We start from the raw sequence: 23067 nt of genomic DNA on the forward strand, positions 1-23067 counted from the left end.
ACCCGGGCGTGGGAAGCGAGAACGCTACCGCACGACCACGAGATGCGGGCTCAGACGTAATTGTGTATCCGCACTGAATATGGTGGATCCATTGCCCATCGAGGCTAATCAATTAAATATCCAAAAGAACAGACTCCACGCACTCACATCAGTAAATTTTGGAGGACGCCAGTAAGCACTTGAAAACGGTGCATCGGCGCAATCAGCTGATCGTGAGAATTAAATAACTAGCATCAAAACACAGCAAAGATGGACAGTAAAATAATTTATTTTAATACGTTTCATAAACGTGTGGCACGCGACATGAGAAAACTTACCTGGTTCTCCCACCAACTTTGAGATCATACCATTATTTTATGAGCCTCTGGCTAAAGGCCTTCTTTCTCTCGTCAGCTGAGAGGTCCTTTGCCTCTTCTGGGTTCTTGTTTCAGTCTATATTCTCGGTAAGTTTGTACGTTCTGTCTCAACGTATCCCTAATTGTCAACTATATTTTCAAGGTTACTAATTGATAGTAAATTTCTGTGTATTTTAGAAATTATCTTTTGAGGTCAAAAAATCCAGTCCTTGTCGATTCTGTATATGTATCCACAGAAGAGCTGTCTTCCCTTTCTGGCGTTCCGCTACAAATTTTCATTAGATCTTAAATAACTCATATCCATCAACCAATCTGTTGCCTAAACTTTTTAACAATATCTTCCTTCCTCTTTTTATCAGCTGGCTGACTGGCCCTTGGTATTCATAGTTACGGTGTCCTATTGAAACAATCCTTCTGGTTTGATGCACATATTATAATATTTTAATTCCAACATTTCTCGTCGTGAAATTATTTTGTTCGTAGATAGACCATGTCTAATTTTAAAATCCTAAAGCCAATCGCTTCCTGTTAGTCCATTGTCCTTTGTCACTTTATGTAACAGTAAGTATTTGAATTTTTTGGCCCGTTCGAACCTCCAGTATTCGGTGATCCCTCTTTTAGATCTTTCATTGAGGTGTGTCATTTTACTTTGTCGAAGGAATTTTATAGACATACTCTCTCACCTACTTCCTTCAGGCGACTGGATCATTTTAACTTCTGACACGAAATTGTTACTGAAAATAGGCATGTCAGCGTACTTCAGATTGTCGTCTTCGGGAGTTTCGCCATTACCGGGTCCTTTCCAGCTGCTTTACTATTTTGTGGGCTGGCAATGATTTGTTTGATTTCAGTTTTAGATGGCGCCAGCTATTTTATTAGCTTCTGAGGTCGCTGGCTTAAGCTAAGTAGCAATTCTGGTTAATCACAGCTGGGATATTTATTAAAATATTGAGACTAAATCTAACAGTTCTCTTTACTGTTTTGGCACAACTTCTCCTTTTCATCTGTAACAAACAGGCTGTAGATCTGATACCATTACTCGTTCTACTTGGAAATTTATTAAAAATTCCAGAGCCTTTATCTTTCAGGCTTCTCTCAGCGAAGTAGATGACTTTCGAATTTCTGACTTGGCAGGAAAATTAACGCTGTCGTTTCTCTTTAACTATGATGACTACGTTAACCAGGGTGCAAACCTAGACACTTTGAAATCTTATCAGAGGTTGTTTTTCCGGAAGTCCTAGTTCATTGGTTCAAGCTGTTTCGCACTGAAAGTATGAAAAAAAGATAAAGGGCGACAACATTTTAACAGCCCTTCGGCGACGAGGTCATTAGGGACAAATGGCAGCACAGTATGGCAACACCAACTTACGTTAGCAACGATATCTGTCAGTTAGTTAATTTTATGTTCCATAGATCATTTGAACGATTCTTTTATCGAAATGATGTGGAGCGAGTCAGTTTATAGGACATGCATAGCTCATTAGTGTTAAGTTCAGTGAACATATTATTTTGTAGTCCTACTCATGCAATTAAAAATCAGAGTTTTTATTTTTGTTTTTACAGGCAACCAGTTTTTAAATATAAAACATTTTAGATTAGATTTCAAAAATACATCGCTACCTGTCAGACATTTTTAAGCTGTTGGACAAATAATCAAAATTTTTGTTGCTACAGATTGAACTGCTTTCGAGTCAATAATTGGTAATAAAGATTATTTTTTCGTCAACTGTTGTACGTAGGGACTTTCTATTATTCTCAAATTCTGATGACTTATTTATCGCAAATTTCATTAGCGAATATATGTATCCTGACGGTGCAGTTAAAATGCCTAAATGCTTGAAAGGAACCTACATGAGAACAGTGGTTGGATACCACACCTTATTCTTATTGCTCACTTCTGCGCAATCTGTACTTTTTTTTCCAAGTGATGAGTAACCCAGAATATTATTCCATAAGACATTACTGAGTGTAAATATGATAAATATGTGAAGAAATTCGTTCGTTTGTTTCCATGACCAGCAATTATACTAGGAGCAAAATTAGCTGCATTTAATTGTTTGAGCAGCTCGGTAAAATGCTGCTTCTTCCGGTTTAAGCTTTCATCAATTTGTACGCCCAAGAATTTGGAGCAATCTCCCCTGTTTACACAGTTCTGTTCATGCGCTGCATCAACTGTTGGTGTGACTATTTATTGAACAGAACTGAATATAGCGCGTTCTCTCATAATGTAGGCAAAGACCATTTTCAGCGAATCAGTTATTAATTCTTTGGGAACCATATATAAGAATCTCTCCTGTTGCTTTCTCTAGACTGGGATGTATTATAATGCTAATATAGTCTGCAAAAAGTACCAGTTCTGCTTGATGCATATTACGTGGAAAGCCATTCACATGTATAAGCAATAAGAAGTGACCCAAAGTTGAATTTTGTGGAACAACGTTTGCGATTTCTTCCGAGTTACTAAAATTTCTCCTCTTTCCATCAATATTTAAATTATTCAGCACAACATGGAACACAGATACACTACTGGCCATTAAAACTGCTACAGCACGAAGATGACGTACTACAGACGCCAAATTTAACCGACAGGAAGAAGATGCTGTGATATGCAAATGATTAGCTTTTCAGAGCATTCACACAAGGTTGGCGCCGGTGGCAACACCTACAACGTACTCACATGAGGAAAGTTTGGAACCGATTTCTCATACACAAACAGCAGTTGACCGGCGTTGCCTGGTGAAACGTTGTTGTGATGCCTCGTGTAAGGAGGAGAAATGCGTACCATCACGTTTCCGACTTTGATAAAGGTAGATTGTAGCCTATCGCGATTGCGGTTTACCGTACCGCGACATTGCTACTCGCATTAGTCGAGATTCTGTTAGCAGAATATGGAATCGGTGGGTTCAGGAGGGTAATACGGAACGCCGTGCTGGATCCCAACGGCCTCGTATCACTAGCAGTCGAGATGACGGGCATCTTATCCGCATGGCTGTAACAGATCGTGCAGCCACGTCTCGATCCCTGAGTCAACAGTTGGGGACATTTGCAAGACAACGACCATCTGCAATAACAGTTCGACGCCGTGTGCAGCAGCATGGACTATCAGCTCGGAGACCATGGCTGCAGTTACCCTTGACGCTGCATCACAGACAGGAGCGCCTGCGATGGTGTACTCAACGACGAACGTGGGTACACGAATGGCAACACTTCATTTTTTCGGATGAATCCAGGTTCTGTTTACAGCATCATGATGGTCGCATCCGTGTTTGGCGACATCGCTGTGAACGCACATTGGAAGCGTGTATTCGTCATCGCCATACTGGCGTATGACCCGGCGTGATGGTATGGGGTGCCATTGGTTACACATCTCGGTCACCTCTTGTTCGCACTGACGGTGCTTTGAACAGTGGACGTTACATTTCAGATGTGTTACAACCCATGGCTCTACCCTTCATTCGATCTCTGCGAAACGCTACATTTCAGCAGGATAATGCACGACTGCATGTTGCAGGTCCTGTACGGGCCTTTCTGGATAAAGAAAATGTTCGACTGCTGCCCTGGCCAGCAGGTTCTCCAGTGCTCTCACCAATTGAAAACGTGTGGTCAATGGTGGCCGAGCAACTGGATCGTCACAATACGCCAGTCACTACTTTTGATGAACTGTTGTATCGTGTTGAAGCTGCATGGGCAGCTGTATCTATACACGCCATCCTAGCTCCGTTCGACTCAATGCCCAGGCGTTTCAACGCCGTTATTACGGCCAGAGGTGGTTGTTCTGGGTACTGATTTCTCAGGATCTATGCACCCAAATTGCGTGAAAATGTAATGACATGTCAGTTCTAGTATAATATATTTGTCCAATGAATACCGGTTTATCATCTGCATTTGTTCTTGGTGTAGCAATTTTAGTAGCCAGTAGTGTAGCTATTGAACGGCCTTAGAACCTAGAGTGTATAGTGCTATGCAGAGTATGAGTCGTGAGGCAGCCCCTCAGCACTGCTAAGACTCCTCCTGCAGCTGTGTGGTGTTGCAGCACTGGTGGTGGTGGTGACGAGCGGTGTGGGCATCACGGCGGGGGCGCACCGGCTGTGGTCGCACCGCGCCTACAAGGCTAAGTGGCCGCTGCGGCTGCTGCTCGTCTTCCTCTTCACCATCGCCGGGCAGGTAAGTGGCAGGCGCAGTCCGCTGTTCATCGCGTACCTCCACTTTATTGTAACCCGTGTACGTAATGCTCAGTTGTTAGTGGAAACAAGGCTTCGAATCCGAAGATCAATGCTTACCAAAAGAATATAGATAGTTAGAATATGATCGCCATCTCACTAGTGTTTGTTACTCTGTACAACACCGATCGAAATATAAAAAGTGGTAATAAATTAAAGTTTCACTGTAGTTTTCCGAAATTCTGAATGCCAGAATTTAGTTTAAAGGAATTTGGATTGCAGAATAAAATTGTCGTCAGTTACAAAACGGGAAAAGTTAAATTTGATAAATTATTGGAGTGACCTTGAAATTACACAATGATTGTGTAAGAAAGACAAAGCTGCAACTTGAAAAATTGGTCATTGACGTCATTGTACATTAAGCTGTGGATCGATACCTTAAGAAGTTGGGATGATTATCTTTGCCTTGTCATCATGTTTATCTTTGGATTATCAACTTTGGGAATCAGTAATGTACTTGAAAATGGGCTTATAACTCGAAACCTACGTTGTGCAGTACCATTAATAATAAAATCGTGAAAAAAGGCAAAAAACAGTGTTGTTTAGTAAAGGTGTTAGTTACCATAACAATCTCCAATAATAACTAGTGACTAGCAACAAATTATGAAAACTGTACTGTGTTATGTAACTCATGAGAATGCTGTCTGTCTTAAAGTATGCCTAAGCGTAAAAAAGCTGATTATTATTATTTACTCATTACATTGCAAATGATTGTATTTCAGATTAACGTCGCAATAACCTTCATTCATGGCAACAACTATTTTCAGTGCTAATGATGCGTAGATGTATGCGAATATTATCGTTTACAAAATACAACATAAAATACTAAAACTAGTTTGAGTTTTGTCGTAGAATATGAATTTCACTTTAAATCATTTAATTTGAACTGATTGTCTGCAATAGTAGTGCAATACTGTATGAGCAACTACATTTAATACTGCCTTTTATTACAATAATCATTCGACTGAAAATTAACTGTAAATTTAAATAGATTTGGCATCTTTTGACTGTTTCTTTCACTTGTGACCTTCTCGGAATCAATAGTGAGAAGATACGACCCTTCTGATGGTCAAAGACTCGAGTCATTGAAGTTTTTCTCGACAAGTTTGTACTTTGGTTAAACTCAGTGTAATGCTCCAAGAAGTTACTAAAAGGAAGCCATGTCTATTATACAGCTGCAAAATACTGGCTGGATCTTACTTTGCGATGCGTTGCTTGTTGTGCGGAGTAATGCTTATTATGAGTTGCATTATTGGCAACAGGCTCTTTTTGATTAGCGAGCAGCTGAAATACATTTGGACAACACAGTATTCTGCATTAATTCCAAATTCTTCTTGCGGCCATATGCTGTTCCAACATTCTTCCTCGTCCACTTATAATTTGCCTGGCCACGTATTACAAAATTTTCGACGCAAACACTTTAACATTTGCGCGGCAACACAAACCTCTGTTCCACATCACAGATGCGTCGCAATTACTTCTCTGTCTTCATCTGTACGACTGCGCGCACTCCCGCCAACGATGTTATTATTACACGAAAGATATTCTCTGTGCTTTGTACCATAAAAATTTCCCTGACACTGCCAGCGTGTTGACTACAGTCATCTGACATTATTAATTCTTGCTTATTCTATCAACATGCTTTACATTTCCTTACAGACTTAATACTGATGAAATTCATTAATACATATATTTACAAAAAAAAATGTTTTTAAACTCGGTAAATGAAGCAGCCGAACTATACGTGAGGCACTAGGAAATAGTGTTACAAGTTGTTTCCCATGGAGTCTTTCCGAAAGAGGTATATTATGGGTCATTAAAGTTGCTCACTGACAAGAACAACAAAAAAATAAATTTCACTTTTTATGCGTATATAATATAGTAGTGATGCTTCAGACGTCGCCACACTATCCGTTTGGAAACGTGCCATGCTGCAAAAAAAGTCCGTTTCTTTACTCGTGTGCCATGACTGCACGGTCCTGCATGGCTGTGCGAGTAATATGGCTGTTCTTTCAGGAACTGGTCGTGTGGGACCATTAAGACTCTTTATAGAATTGAGTATAGGTCTCCAGAACCTATTGATTCCACATTCGCATGACAATTAGGATCCTGACCGTCGTCTGCTGCAGTATCATAGAACGATAAATGCCAGTCTCGATAGACAAGGATTCTACCGTTGTTGAACTCTGACACGTACTGGCAGATGTCACTTCTTCTTACACGAGGCAGCACACGGCCTTCTCCCAGACAATATTAAAATGCGATTTCTGAATGACAAACATGCTCCGTAATCTCTCTTTAAATACCTAAACTAGATGGCGTTACTCCTGCCTACTTCGTGTGTCTGCGCTGAAGTGCTAATCCTTTGCACATCCAAGCATGCCAGTATGACGTTTGTGGCCTGAATCGTTCGTGGTCTAGTAATTTTTATGGCCAGAAGTGCTAGGAGTGTGGCACAAAATGTTGTAAGGAACTTTAAAATTTATTTCTAGAGTACTGTCCCTTTTATACGCCAGCAGCTCTACATTAAGCATGAGAGTCCAAGTTGGCAACTGGGTCCACTCCCAGAATTTGATCTACACCGAATGCCAGTAATTCAGCTTCCACGCTAGTCCAGTAATCGTGGAGATTTGCGAAGCCATTTCCAAGGCAGTATTGGAGACTCAGGATCTAAAAAGGACCTGTATGTCCCAAACATCATGATGATTTTCACGACATCGTTATGCTATTCAAGTTTGATAGGAGAAGTTTCTTACTGGCCATTTTCATGAGACGTTCAAGAAGTAGTGTTCGTTGTATGATGTCGGCTAATCCTGCAGCCCACTACGTGAAAAAAATAGACTCATTATACCAATGGTGTTCCTGCAGCGTAAATGCAATGTAGTGTGACTCCGATGTGGGTATATAAGCACCGAAATGTAGTCAAGGGATTACTGTGGCATTCGTGTCTTTCCGGCGCGCGTACCGTAAATGCGTAAACGCGAGCCGTGGCGACGTTATTACCAAATGCGTCCAAACAGAGCCAGCGTGCTGATATTCATTTCTTGCCTGTCAAAGGAAAATCATCGGTAGACATCCTTCAAACAATGAAGAATGTGTACGGGCAGCATGTCTCTCGAGAAACTTCGTTGTGGAATGGTGCAACATCGGGTGCTACTGCTTCGTGATAACACACATTCCCATTTCGCAAATGTCGTAACGGAGAGGTTACGCCAATTCAAGCGGGAGACACTATAGTCCTGATCCCTCCCCATGTGATTATCACACCTTCTGTACCTTAAAAAGATCCTGAAGGGTCGACGATTCGTGCCGGACGAGGATGAACAGCAGGCAGTTAGACCTACTCACGCAGCAAGACACGATGTTTTGCAGTGATTGTCTCATTGCTCACGGCGATTTTGCCTGATTGGTATACCGATTGTGGACTGTACGGCCTGCGAAAGGAAACTTTTTGATCACCCCCAACACTTAACATAGAGCGGTAAAACCCATTCTTTACAGGATCCTCTGCAAATGCAAAGTGAAGAGCCTTATCTTGTTTGTTCGAAAACAAGTTTTAAAGATGTCTAGTCGTTCGCACAAGCCCCATTAGTAAGACCACCTGTGGATGCTATGTCTTCAAGTTGTCGTTAGCAGGTTGCAACTAAGAGGCTGGCTTAGGCAAAGCGGTGACTGACCATCCGCCATAAGGTTTTTCCTACGCAGCTTGTAGAGACAATACTGTTATGCCCATTTGGGAAAGGGCGGACCTTCCCATACTTTAGCAAGAGGTATTAACATCGCTTCCTTCAAACAGTGAAAGAAATTTCCTGACAGTTTTATTTCGAAGAAAACGACGCGTATTGTCGGGAAGGCTGCCTACATCGGCTATCAACAATGTTTGTAATATGGGTCGAAGAGCAAACTTACGCTGTCTCGGCCTGTACTATAGTTCCATAACGATGAATCGATAAAAGATATGATTTGGAATTGAGAAGGAAGTGGAGGCAGGTGGGGGCTTCGCCCAGTCTAGTTGATCTGCTAGGTACTGTGAGGCCTGCGAGATCCTTCCACATGCTGCTGCTCATATGACTCTCAGCTTCATGCGTGCTTCCAGTGTTACACCAACACACTGATCCCTGTGGGTGTTGCTTCAGTAGTTATTTACTTAGTTTCTTGTTCTGTAGATCAAATCATGATGTGGAACGTGTCAGCAGAGCCCACATAGAACACTTACATACAACTAAAACAAAAAACAAGATTTACATGGCTGCATGCTTGTCACTTACAGGGGTTTTAGTGACGAAGTATCTTTACTGAAGAATTCCTCTATGGCATAGAAGGAGTTGTTAAGAAGAAAGCTCTTTAATGCGCATTTGAAAACATATCTGCAATCTCTCAGACGTTTTACTTCCATGGTTAGGATGTCACAGAGTTTTATAGCTGCCTATTTGTCTCCTTACTCTAACAAATTTAGAGTCATTAAACGGAAACGCATATCACTTTCACTTTTAGTGTTTTACTTGTGAATGTCTGTGTTATTCTCAAATTTAGATGGATTATTAATAATGAATTTCATAATCAAATAAATGAACTGTGAGGCTGTGGTTAATATTCCTAGCTGCTTAAAGAAATACCTGCAAGATGTAGGAGTGTGAGCTCCACGAATAATTCTAATTATTTTCTTTTGGCAATAAACAGTTTTTGCCTAAACTTGGGGTTGGCCCGAAATATTATCCCATGAGAAATCAATAAATGCCAACATGCAAAATATGTTAGCTTACTGACTTCTATATCCCCAAAGTTGGCAGTTACTCTTATAGCAGTAGTAACTGAACCTAAACGTTTTAGCAGGTCTCCTATATGACTTTTCCAGTTTAAATTTTTGTAAAAGTAAACATCTAACAACTTACAGTTTTCTACCCTATTTATTATTTATTGTTGGTCTAATAGGTTAACACGAGGTGAGATATTTTCGACAATACTAAACCTGGTGAACTAGTTTGTTCAAAGTTTAAAAACTAGTGCATTTTTGCAAAACCATTCAGTAATTTTCACAGAAAGATCATGTATTATTTTTTCTCTGTTGTTGCTTCTTTGTTCAGTTTCACAGTAATGCTTGTCTCATCTGCAGACAGGACTAATTCTGCCGCCTGAGTCAAATGAAAGGGCAGATTACTACATAAAGCAAGAACAATAGTGGTTCAATAGCCGAATCCTTTGAGACTTTCATTGTAAGTTCTCCCCATGCAGATCATGTGCCGCCCCTCCTTGTATTACTCGAAGCGCCTGAGGTAACTTTCTGCATTCTGTTACTTAAATAAGGACCAAACGAGGCATTCGCTGAACTACATGTTCCATAAAAACTTTAATAGAATATTACGACTGACACAATCAGTTGCCTTCGATAAGTCACAGAACATCACAACTGCTGACGTTTTATCATTCAGTGATTTTATTATGTGTTCGGTAAATGTGTACATAGCTGACTCAACAGAACGGTCCTTTTGAAATCCACACCGTGCGTGGCTAAGTATCCCATTATTTACACAGGCGGATGACAACCCTAGAGCAAATTACCTCCTCAAAAATTTTAGAAAATGAAGTAAGGAATAGATGTAAAATGTTGATTTCCAGCCAGGGATGCCTGTCTGTTGCGAAATTACCTGATGAAATTTTCAGAAACTAGGAATGCAGACATTCTGTGCGTGTTATGCTGATTCACTTGAACCAGCAGCCCATTACTTGCCAAAGTAGGTCCATTTCAGTTACCGAAGAGGCGTAAAACCTATCAGCTCCTACGGAATCATAACACCTATCCTTTACACGGTACGTCTGCGAAAGTACAGTGAAGAGTTTCTTAATGTTAAATACAACGAAAACTGCATTCTGCACTGCATTTGGCAACGACTTGCGAATACAAATTTTGTGAAGAACACCACGCCTATTGCTGGATTTTTGCTTCTTTATCCAGTTTACTGCCTCCCACAATTTCAATGAGTGAGCTACCAGAGTATTAGCTTTGAACAGGAAATGGAAAGAAAGGGGCAGTCCACACCTACTTTTCCTGTGGTGTAGCACACTTATTGAAAGTGCATAATAGAATCTCTTGTAGATGCGTTACATGACTGTATGCCGAAGGGAAAAAGCAGGATAAGTGAAAAAAAATTACTGGTGTAGCGTCAGAATTTTAATTACTTAGGATTATGCTGACTGTAAATAACATTTCTAAAGCTTGAAGACATTTATCACCACGACTGCACTAAATCTTGAATCGCACTCGGATGGACAAAGTTTCAAATATCGGTTGGGGCATCCAGGTTTAGTTTATACGTGGTTTCTTTAAATCTTTTAATATAAATACTGGGTTGGTTTCTTTGAAAAGCACGGCCGATTTCATTCCTCATTCTACGGCTTTCCGGGCTTACGTTAAACCGCAGTCTTCATTCCTTCCTTTCTCCCTTCCTTAAACCATGGATCGCTTTAAATCTGTGCGATAAGGAAATTAATAAAGGGGTTCGAATTCCTTCTCGCAGTCGAGATTAACTTTTCCTATGGAGTAGTATATCACCGAAGTTAAGCGCTGTTGGGCGTGGCCGGCACTTGGATGGGTGACCATCCAGCTGCCATGCGCTGTTGCCATTTTTCGGGGTGCACTCAGCCTCGTGATGCCAACTGAGGAGCTCCTCGACCGAATAGTAGCGGCCTCGGTCGAGAATACCATCATAAGGACCGGGAGAGCGGTGTGCTGACCCCATGCCCCTCGTATCTGCATCCTCCTCTGAGGATGACACGGCGGTCGAATGGTCCCGGTAGGCAACTCGTGGCCTGAAGACGGGGTGCTTTTATGGTGTAGTATATATCTTTATTAACTACCGGCTCCAGTTATCTCACCATCTTCAAGTATCATAACATTATTTACAACAGCCTATATGGCAATACGGTTGTTACGCTGTGTCGTTTTTAATTGACACCACTGTAAGAACAATGACACAGAAGCTGCTGTAAAAATATTTATAGCACATGACGATGTCAATAAGGATTTGTTCATCAACGGTTCTGAAATACGAATTTTCTAAATAACGCAAAATTCAACGAAAAATGGTTTCAGCGCTAAATTTCTTGTCTAGATCAGGGCCGAGCTCTGTTAAAACAGAGAATAAACAGGACTGAAAACACATTTATAACATCAATAAATTGAGACTAACGTTTGGAAGATTTACAACAGGAGCCAGGTTGTTGAAACTGTTTCAGAGTGAGAAACCACAAAGTGGTAAAAGCCGATAAAGAGCAACAGAGGGTAATATAAGATGTTGTAAGTAACTGACTTAATGATTAATGGATGCAAATAGGGTTGACAGTCGTACAAATGTAATTTATTTCCCTCGTTTCGACATCAATCTTGTTTTCTGGTTGTTGACCCTCCAGTCCGAAACAGTCAATGCTCTAATCGACCTGGTGGCACGGTGCCGACACGAACTGTGTCCGCCGCCCATGCGAGCTTATCAGCCTTCCCATTCAGCGTCACGCGAGTTGCCAGCATTCAGAGCCAGCAATAGGCACTGTTTGAACCCATGAACTTCCGCGCACAACCCTGACCTTCTAGTTGTTCGCTTGGCGTCACCAGCCGAACGAGAATTGCATACGTACACTGTAGATTCTGCACCTATATATATATATCTGTATACAGGGTGATTATAATTACAGTTAAACTTTCAAATCGCTGTGGAAATAACACCACTGGTCAGAATGACGTCAAATTGCAACGGAACATTATCGGAGAAGGGGGAAAACTAGTGGCAGAAGAAAAATAAATCGTTACAAAATGTAGCAATAGATGTCGCTGTAAGCATCATAATTTAATAGTGGTCGACTACAAATGACAAATAAATCATACAACAGTGCCTAAGGTGTACGTTTGACGTTAAACAAACTGTACTACTCAGTGTCCATGGGTGTACAGGTGTGATACTGTTCGTTACATAAGCCCATCCACCATGGCAAGGGCATATCACATCAGATGGGAAAAAAATCGGTTTTTAATTGTGCTGAGGCCAAAGAACGCATAAAAAGCGTCAATCACATCGGCTTATAATTGTCCTGAAGCCAAAAAAGCATAAAAAGCATGAGTCACATCGGTTATTAATTGTCCTGACGCCAAAAGCCGCATAAAAAGCGTCACTCGCGTCGGTTTTTAATTGTCCAGAGGCCAAAAACCGCATGAAAAGCAAAAATAAAAATAAAATCGGATTATTAATTTCCGTGTGACTGGCGCGTTCTCGGGTATTCAGCCGATTAGCATCGTCCAAATGGCATGATATTTCGGCAAATTGACTTGCGGTTTCATTAGGCGGCTCTAATGATCTGTTTGTTGCCTTCAGTCGGGCGTCGCGTTATATGTGAGGCACGGACTCGGACTCGCCGCCGAATTAGCGGGGGATCTGCGCTGGCGGAAACCGAGCAGCGGTCCTCAGTCCGTGTGCCGACACTCTGACTGTGCAACAAGGACTCCACAGCATACAGAGTTACCAAAGTCTGAGATCAAGTAATCCCAACCATCTGTGTATTTTTTTGCGTTATCATATCACGCGTGTCACGCTGGTAGTCGTCAGATACCCATTATTTTTAGACAAACCATGTACATGATGTTATAATTTCTTAGCAGACATTTCTGTAGGTCTCAAAATTCCCTTTCTTTAGAAGTTTCCGGCTGCCGATTGACAATGACGCACCACTTTCTCGAGCGTTGGGCTTGCAGCTGTCCTTTCACAGAACCGAGAAGACGCTAGGAGGAGGGTGCCAAGTCGGAACTGTAGAGAGGGTGTGGAGGGCTGTAGTGCAAAGCGACACGATCAGTGTGAGACCGCTCGTTTTCGTGCTGTAGAGTGATCTTTTCCTCAGGATGTTTATGTGTCATGTGCGACAGAGCTTCAAAAGTATCTAGATGTGCAATACTGGTGTGCGTTTCGTGCGCCATCTAGCCAAATGAGACTTTTCCCGGTCGCTTTAACGAGTGCTTCGTTGCGCGCTTTAAGGAACTTTTAAAAGGACACTAAAATTGAGCCATCACTCGTTTTCTTTATTTCCAGACAAACGGTAAAACCTTGTTGTGATTAAGTTGTGGAAGCGGGCATCCTTGCGAGAATTGGGGACAGCAGACGTCGAGCAGAAAGGGTGCAGCCAAAAAAAAAATCAACAGTTCACGTAGTTATTGACCGAACTTAAAAATTTCAAATGCTGTCATAACCTACTCAGTAAGAGGTGTAATCTTACGCTAAAAGTTTACCGTAACAAGACGAGTACCGGCATTACAATTAGAAACTGTGTGGCTATCTCGAGGTAGCGTTAATGATAAGAGTGCAAATACCCAAATTTATTCATCCAGTATTTGAGAACAAACTTAACACATAATTTCAAACATCTGCGAAATTTCCTCTAGCTGACACCCCAAAAACATGTTGAAAGGAAAAAAGTTTATCGCTTACTACTCTTTCGCTGTTATGTGGTAAAGCTTCAGCATGAGATATGACTTTTTGATTTATTACTTCCTCTTTACTAACTCCATTCGCATCATTTTTCAGGCAGTATCTACATATATCACTGAATGTACTGCCAAAAGTATATCATTGGACGACATATATTTCAGGACTTATGACGTCATAGACATTTAGATGCGTGAAAAACTAACTTCTCCACGTGCTAAAACTTCAACGTCAAGTATGATGTTTTAATCTATTACTACTATATAAGCTGACAGAGTTAGTTACCGTACACGTGGTTATAGCGTAGGCATGTTGCAAACCTTTGACGTCCATTTACTGGCGGAAATATTTGCAGGACGAAATTTTGTGATAGAAATTTTTGTCTTTTCTGTATGTGAGAAATCGCGCTGCCAAGTCCGAGTGAGCGAATTTTTCTTCACCTTGTATATACATATACAGGGTGTTACAAAAAGGTACGGCCAAACTTTCAGGAAACATTCCTCACACTCAAAGAAAGAAAATATGTTATGTGGACATGTGTCCGGAAACACTTACTTTCCATGTTAGAGCTCATTTTATTACTTCTCTTCAAATCACATTAATCATGGAATGGAAACACACAGCAACAGAACGTACCAGCGTGACTTCAAACACTTTGTTACAGGAAATGTTCAAAATGTCCTCCGTTAGCGAGGATACATGCATCCACACTCCGTCGCATGGAATCGCTGATGCGCTGCTGCAGCCCTGGAGAATGGCGTATTGTATCACAGCCGTCCACAATACGAGCACGAAGAGTCTCTACATTTGCTGCCGAGGTTGCGTAGACAAGAGCTTTCAAATGCCCCCATAAATGAAAGTCAAGAGGGTTGAGGTCAGGAGAGCGTGGAGGTCATGGAATTGGTCCGCCTCTACCAATCCATCGGTCACCGAATCTGTTGTTGAGAAGCGTACGAATACTTCGACTGAAATGTGCAGCAACTCCATCGTGCATGAACCACATGTTGTGTCGTACTTGTAAAGGCACATGTTCTAGCAGCACAGGTAGAGTATCCCGTATGAAATCATGATAACGTGCTCCATTGAGCGTAGGTGGAAGAACATGGGCCCCAACAATGCCTGCCCAAACGTTCACAGAAAATCTGTGTTGATGAAGTGATCGCACAATTGCATGCGGATTCTCGTCAGCCCACACATGTTGATTGTGAAAATTTACAATTTGATCACGTTGGAATGAAGCCTCATCCGTAAAGAGAACATTTGACACATTGTTGGATGAACCATTCGCAGAAGTGTACCCGTGGAGGCCAATCAGCTGCTGATAGTGCCTGCACACGCTGTACATGGCACGGAAACAACTGGTTCTCCCGTAGCACTCTCCATACAGTGACGTGGTCAACGTTACCTTGTACAGCAGCAACTTCTCTGACGCTGACATTAGGGTTATCGTCAACTGCACGAAGAATTGCTTCGTCCATTGTAGGTGTCCTCGTCGTTCTAGGTCTTCCCCAGTCGCGAGTCGTAGGCTGGAATGTTCCGTGCTCCCTAAGACGCCGTTCAATTGCTTCGAACGTCTTCCTGTCGGGACACCTTCGTTCTGGAAATCTGTCTCGATGCAAACGTACCGCGCCACGGCTATTGCCCCGTGCTAATCCATACATCAAATGGGCATCTGCCAACTCCGCATTTGTAAACGTTGCACTGACTGCAAAACCACGTTCGTGATGAACACTAACCTGTTGATGCTACGTACTGATGTGCTTGATGCTAGTACTGTAGAGCAATGAGTCGCATGTCAACACAAGCACCGACGTCAACATTACCTACCTTCAATTGTGTCAACTGGCGTGAATCGAGGACGTACAGCACATACCGACGAAACTAAAATGAGCTCTAACATGGAAATTAAGCGTTTCCGGACACTTGTCCACATAAGATCTTTTCTTTATTTGTGTGGAAGGAATGTTTCCTGAAAGTTTGGCTGTACTTTTTTGTAACACCCTGTATAAAAAAAGTCAGTCCGAATATTGTGACCACCGAACTACTATCGATATAAACCCGTCCAAGCGATAGCAGCGTCACCTGGCGAGGGATGACTGCTGGTCAGACACAGGCACGGTGCGTGCAGTATCAGTAAGTATGCTGTCCTTATACGAAATGAGGAAGGGGCGCAATGTATCTGGGTTTGACTGAGGACAGATTCTGATGGCCCAGAGGCTCGGCACGAGTATTTCGGAAACTGCACGACTTGCCGGAATGCTGTGTCTAGTGTCTTCAACATGTCGCGAAACCAGGATGAAACCACGTCCAGATGTCGTGGGCTTGGGTGGCCATCCCTCATCACAGCTGTCGATCGTCGTAGGCCGGGCAGAGAGGTAAAACAGGGAAAGCGGTGAACTGTGACGGAACTAACATCAGACTTTAATGCTGTGCAGATTACAAGTGTGTCTGAACACACATTGCACCGAACACTCCTAACGATGGGCGTCAGCACCCGACGACCCATGCATGTGCCGATGTTAAGACCACGAAATCATCAACTACGACTGAAATCGGCACGTGACCATCTGCAGCGGGCGTTGGCGTAGTGGCAGAGCGTCGCGTGGTCTGATGAATCCCGGTATCTTCTTCATCCTGCCGACGGGAGGGCGCGAATCGATCTTCTTCCAGGGCAACGGCTCCCTGTCGCCTGTAGTGCAGGGCGAAGACAAGCTGGCGGAGGCTCCATTATACTCTGGCGAACATTCGCATGGGCATCCATGGGTCCAGTGGAGCTCGTGCAAGGCACCATGACGGCCAAGGAGTATTGTACAGTGGTTGCAGAACACGTACACCCCTTCATGACGATCATGTTCCCCGACAGCAGTGGCATTTTTCGACAAGAAAATGCGCCACGTCACAAGGCCAAGAGTGTGATGGAGTGGTTCGAGAAACACAGTGTCGAGTTCCAGTTGATGTGCTGCCCCCCCTCCCCCCCCCATCTCGCCATATCTGAATCTGTGTTAGAGCTCACCGTCCCCTCCCCGGAATTTACGGGAATTAAGGGACTCGTGTGTGCAGATGTGGTGCCACCTCCCTCCAGCGCCCTACCGAGGCCTCACTGCTTCCATGCCATGACGCGTCACTGCTGTTATCCGTGCCAGAGGTGGACATACCGGCTACTAGGCAGGAAAAATGAAATGATCGTGTGGCATTGATGGTTGGGAGGCCCCATCCGGGGAAGTTCGGCCGGCTACTTGCAAGTCTTCTTTCAGGTGACGCAACATTCGGCAACTTGCGTGTCGGTGATGATGAAATGATAATGTGGACAACGCAACACCCAGTCCTTGGGCAGAGAACATCCCCAACCCGGCCGGGAATCGAACCCGGCACCCCATGATCCAGAAGCAACAACGCTAGCCACTTTACCACGAGCTGCGAACGGTGACAACACATAGAACAGTGTCGGCACAGAGTGAATACTCATGCACATGTGAGGTCCGAAGCTCGGCCTGCCACAGTGTTAATCGGTCCTCCTCGTAATTGCCCGGTACAGTGCGACATTTTATTCAGCAGTTCGACGTGAAACTGTTTCTTCTGATGTTTGGTGCGGAATGTTACAGTTCCGCGGAATCGTTGTATCAGTGCTCTTTCCTTCCTTTCTTTCGGCCTTTGTCCCGCGCCAACGCGGGATCGGCCGTTGTTATTACGGATTTGGCAGTGTTAGTTGCAGAGGGTGGCTAGATGGCCTTCCTGACGCCACCCCGAACCCCTCAGGACGTAAGTAGTGCACCCCAGCTGTCTGTGTCTAGTGTAAGCCGTGGAATAGTGTGAACGTTTTCAAATGTCTGCGACTCGTGTAACTGAGGTGGAACGTTGGGACCAGCCCGGTATTCACCTAGCGGGATGCGGAAAACCGCCCAAAAGCCACATCCAGGCTGGCCAGCTTACCGGCCCTCTTTGGTAATCCGCCGGGCGGATTCGATCCGGGCTGGCGCGCCTACCCGAGACCAGGTAGCAGTGCATTAGCACTCTCGGTGGTGGTGGTTGTTGGGATGTTTAAGGGGGACTAAACAGCTAAGGTCATCAGTCCCCCATTCCAGAAACAAGCGAGACAAAGTCGCAGAGCAGATAAAACCCCAAGGGGAAGGAGACTGCCCCCCCCCCCCAGGTGCTAAAGAACACAAATTAGGCACAGGCAGCTACGGAAAGCCCAGACCTAGGTCGCCGTTCGGGCAGATGGAGGACCATGGCAGGGAAAAGCAGGCGACGATTGGGATGGTCTGGCGAGCAATGGACGTGGACAGCATAGTCGGCGAGCAGTCGATGGCGGCGAATCCGCAGCGGGGGAACCCCGGCCTCCACCAGTAGACTATCTACGGGACTGGTACGAAAAGCGCCAGTTGCAAGCCGAACCCCACAGTGGTGTATGGCGTCTAACAACTTCAACACTGAGGGCGATGCAGACCCATAGGCCAGGCACCCATAATCAAGCCGGGACTGCACAAGGGCTCTGTACAATCGCAGCAGCGTGCAGCGATCTGCACCCCAAGACGTGTGGCTAAGGCAGCGGAGGGCGTTGAGGTGCCGCCAGCAGTTTTGCTTCAGCTGAGTAACATGAGGAACCCATGTGAGCCGGGCATCAAACACGAGTCCCAAGAAGCGGCAAGTGTCCACCACTTCAAGCAGGTGGCCGCCGAGGTAAAGTTCAGGATGAGGGTGGACCGTCCGACGCCTGCAGAAGTGCATAACTCGAGTCTTGGCTGCAGAGAACTGAAAACCATGAGTCAGAGCCCATGATGCTGCCTTGCGAACGGCGACTTGCAGCCTGCGTTCGGCGACTCCCGTAGTCGTGGAGCTAAATGAGATGCAGAAGTCGTCGGCATACAAAGAAGGAGACACCGACGACCCCACTGCTGCAGCCAGACCATTAATGGCCACTAGAAATAAGGAGACGCTCAACACTGAGCCCTGCGGGACCCCATTTTCCTGTATATAAGATGAACTAGAGGTGGCACCGACTTGCACCCGGAAAGAGCGGCGCAATAAAAAGGTTTGAAGAAAAGCCGGGAGCCGACCACGAAGACCCCACTCATGCAACGTGGCGAGGATGTGATGCCGCCATGTGGTGTCATACGCCTTCCGCAGATCGAAAAATACAGCAACGAGATGCTGACGTCGGGCAAAGGCCGTACAGACTGCAGATTCCAGCCGCACCAAATTGTCCGTGGCAGACCGGCCCCGACAGAAGCCACCCTGGGATGGAGCGATGAGACCGCGCGACTCAAGGACCCAACACAAACGCCGCCCCACCATACGTTCGAGCAATTTGCACAAAACGTTGGTGAGGGTAATGGGACGATAGCTGTCCACCGCCAGTGGGTCCGCACCGGGCTTCAAGATGGGGACAATAACACCCTCTCGCCATTGCGACGGGAACACGCCTTCGCTCCAAATGCGATTAAATATCGCGAGAATGTGTCTCTGGCAGTCCCTGGAGAGATGCTTCAGCATCTGCGCGTGGATGCAGTCTGGGCCTGGTGCTGTATCAGGGCAATCGGCGAGGGCAGCGAGGAATTCCCTCTCGCTGAAAGGAGCATTGTATGTTTCAGAACGACGCGTGTGGCATGAGAACGGCGTCCGCTCGGCTCGCTCCTTTAGAGAGCGAAAGGCGGGGGGATAGGATGCAGTCGCAGAGCTCTGAGCAAAGTGCGCGGCAAGCCGTTCAGCAATGGCGGCAGCGTCCGTGCAGACAGCGCCGTCCAAGGAGAGCCCAGGGACGCCCATAGGGGTCTGGTATCCGTAAATCCGCCGGATCCGGGACCACACGAGCGAGGTGGAGACATGGGAGCCCAAGGATGAGACATACCTCTCCCAGCACTCCTGCTTACGCCGTGCAATAAGACGACGGGCGAAGGCACGGAGCCTCTTAAAGGTGATGAGGGTCTCAAGAGATGGGTGCCGCCTATGACGCTGGAGAGCCCGCCAACGGTCGCGAATAGCCTCAGCAACCTCCGGCGACCACCAGGGTACAGCCCTCCTCCGAGGGTGGCCAGAAGAACGGGGGATGGCAGCCTCGGCCGCTGAAATGATGGACGTGGTTAAAACACGCACCACCTCGTCAATGTCACCCTGTGGGGGAGACTCAATGGTTGCAGCAGAAGTAAAAGCTGGCCAGTCAGCCCTGTGGAGAGCCCAGCGGGGCAAGAGCCCAGAAGAATGACACTGGGGCAGTGACAAATAGATGGGAAAATGGTCACTACCACACAGGTCAGGATGCACTCTCCAGTGGAGGGATGGGACAAGTCCAGGGCTGCAAATAGAGAGATCGATGGCCGAGAACGAGCCATGGGCCACACTGAAATGCGTGGGAGCACCGGTGTTCAAGAGACTAAGGTCCAGCTGAGCCAACACATGCTCCACGGCCCGACCGCGGTCATCGGAGGCAGTCCCACCCCATAGAGGGTTGTGGGCATTGAAATCGCCCAGCAGCAAAAACGGTGGCGGCAGTTGGGCTATCAGAGCAGCCAGGACATGCTGCGCGACAGCACCATCAGGTGGAAGGTAAATACTGCAGACGGTAATAGCCTGTGGCGTCCACACCCGAACAGCGACAGCCTCTAAAGCTGTTTGTAGAGGTACAAACTCGCTGTGAAGAGAGTTAAGGACATATATGCAGACGCCACCAGACACCCTTTCATAAGCTGCCCGGTTCTTAAAATAACCCCGATAGCCACGGAGGGCGGGGGTTCGCATTGCTGGAAACCAAGTTTCCTGCAGAGCAATGCAAAGGAAAGGATGACAGCTGATAAGTTGGCGGAGCTCAGCTAGATGGTGGAAGAAACCGCTGCAGTTCCACTGGAGGATGGTATTAGCCATGGATGGGAAAGGCGTGAAGGGATTGGGGAGGCAGATTACGCCTCTGGGGCCCCTGCTGCTACTGAGTCACCACCTGGACAACAGCTATCTATTGCATCCGAGGGACTGGCGAGATCCATGTCCTCAGTGGACGCCAGAATCTCCACCTCATCCTCAGACGCAGAGCTTGTAGGAAGCGGTGGAATGGGTGCTACCGCAATGTCGGTAGCCTTGGGGAGTTTCTTCTTCTTCTGCTTCTCACACTGCGCCTTGGGTGGTTCAGGCTGGGAGGGCGTCACTGGGTCAGTCTCAGGGACAGACGATGACCATGTGTCCCGACGACCAGGGACTGGCGGTTGTTTGAGCCACTTGTGGCTGTCGGCTTTGGAACCGGTCGGAACGTGCGAAGGGAGGTCCCCAAGGGACCCCTTCCTTACGAGAGTAGCCGAAGAAGTCTTACGCTTCTCCGGCTGGGAAGGGGGGACTGATGTCCCCGATGGTTGGGGGGGTGTTGCTCCTGAAGTAGATGGAGCAGGAGCAACAGGAGGTTTAGTGCCCCCCACCATCAAGGGGGCATGTGTGGGACTTCGACTCTGAGAGCTGACTGGAGTGGATGGAATTGTAGAAGGAGTGACAGTTGCGGCATAAGAAGCTGTCATGCGCACTGGATGAAGCCGATCATATTTCCGCTTCGCCTCAGTGTACGTCAGGCGGTCGAGAGTCTTGATTTCCATGATCTTCCGGTCCTTCTGCAGAATTGGACAGTCTGGCGAGCAAGGCGGATGGTGCGCACCACAGTTCACACAGATTGGAGGCGGCGCACAGGGATGATCAGGATGGGAAGGTCGACCGCAATCGCGACAGACGAGGTCGGAAGCACAGCGTGAAGACATGTGGCCGAACTTCCAACACTTGAAGCACCGCATCGGGGGAGGGATATACGGCTTGACATCACAACGGTACACCATCACCTTGACCTTCTCAGGTAATGTGTCACCCTCGAAGGCCAAGATGAAGGCACCGGTGGCAACTTGACGATCCCTCAGACCCCGGTGGACGCGCCGGACGAAATGGACACCTCGGCGCTCCAAGTTGGCGCGCAGCTCGTCATCGGACTGTAAAAGGAGATCGCGGTGAAAAATAATTCCCTGGACCATATTTAAGCTGTTATGTGGGGTGATAGTAACAGACACATCCCCCAACTTCGTACAAGCCAGCAAGGCTCGTGACTGGGCAGAGGATGCCGTTTTTATCAACACCGATCCAGACTGCATCTTGGACAAGCCCTCCACCTCCCCGAACTGGTCCTCTAAATGTTCGACAAAGAACTGAGGCTTCACAGACACAAACGAGTCCCCGTCAGCTCTGGTACAGACGAGATACCGGGGCGAGTATCTTTCGCTCTCATTCACAGCCTTTCGTTCCTCCCATGGCGTGGCCAGGGAGGGGAACGATTTGGGGTCATACACATTAGCCTTAAAGTGAGCTTTGGAACGCTTAGAGACTGCTGACGGCTGGCCGCCAGCGAGAGATGATGTACCACGCTTCATTGCGGGTCATCCGCCCTGATGCCACCTACTCCGACCAAGGGCCCTCCCCACGGGCGCCACCCAGCCACAGCAAAGGCCACCTGGCAGGATGGCCATTGCCGGGAGTCCCGATGCCCCAGGGCGATGGGCATCTACTCCTTGGCATACGTGGGGAGTTAACGGCGCAGGCATCAGTAGAGCGATCCCTGTGTTGTCAGGGGGCTACAACGAAGAGGGTACATGGTGGCCCCACCACAACGGGCTGGCTACCGTGCTGGATCTTAGGTTCAAAATTGGCCAAGGTCGTCGTCGCAGTTAAAAGAAACACTGCAGAGTGCAGCGTGGTAATCGCCCAAGAGATCGAAAACGAGCGGGACACCATTGCAACGACGAGAAAGACGGCTAAAGGTCTAATTGCACGACGGATACAATGCACCATGTAAGGCGCCCTTCCCCAAGTGGCTCGCTCTTCGGAATAATTTAGAAAGATGGAGGTCAAACCCGAGAGGGGACCATCACATAAGGCCGAAACATTTGAGACTCCTTTTAGTCGCCTCTTACGACAGGCAGGAATACCGCGGGCCTATTCTAACCCCCGAACCCGCAGGGGGAGCACTCTCGGCTAACCTGGTGGGTGTATCAGTGCTGTTTATCCATCGCTATT

At 46.1% G+C, this 23067-nt stretch overlaps 1 protein-coding gene across 2 annotated transcripts in view; it reads left to right on the forward strand.

Annotated features, from left to right (window-relative positions):
- LOC124775043 (acyl-CoA Delta-9 desaturase-like) overlaps window positions 1-23067 on the forward strand; it is a 646525-nt gene that overhangs the window by 575772 nt on the left and 47686 nt on the right. For both annotated transcript variants that reach the window (XM_047249823.1, XM_047249824.1), the window contains exon 3: window positions 4390-4520. In XM_047249823.1, the coding sequence (XP_047105779.1) occupies window positions 4390-4520 (131 nt within the window). The remainder of the gene's footprint in view (window positions 1-4389; window positions 4521-23067) is intronic.

The sequence above is a fragment of the Schistocerca piceifrons genome, chromosome 2 (assembly GCF_021461385.2).
Source record: "Schistocerca piceifrons isolate TAMUIC-IGC-003096 chromosome 2, iqSchPice1.1, whole genome shotgun sequence".
NCBI classification, from domain to species: Eukaryota; Metazoa; Arthropoda; class Insecta; order Orthoptera; family Acrididae; genus Schistocerca; species Schistocerca piceifrons.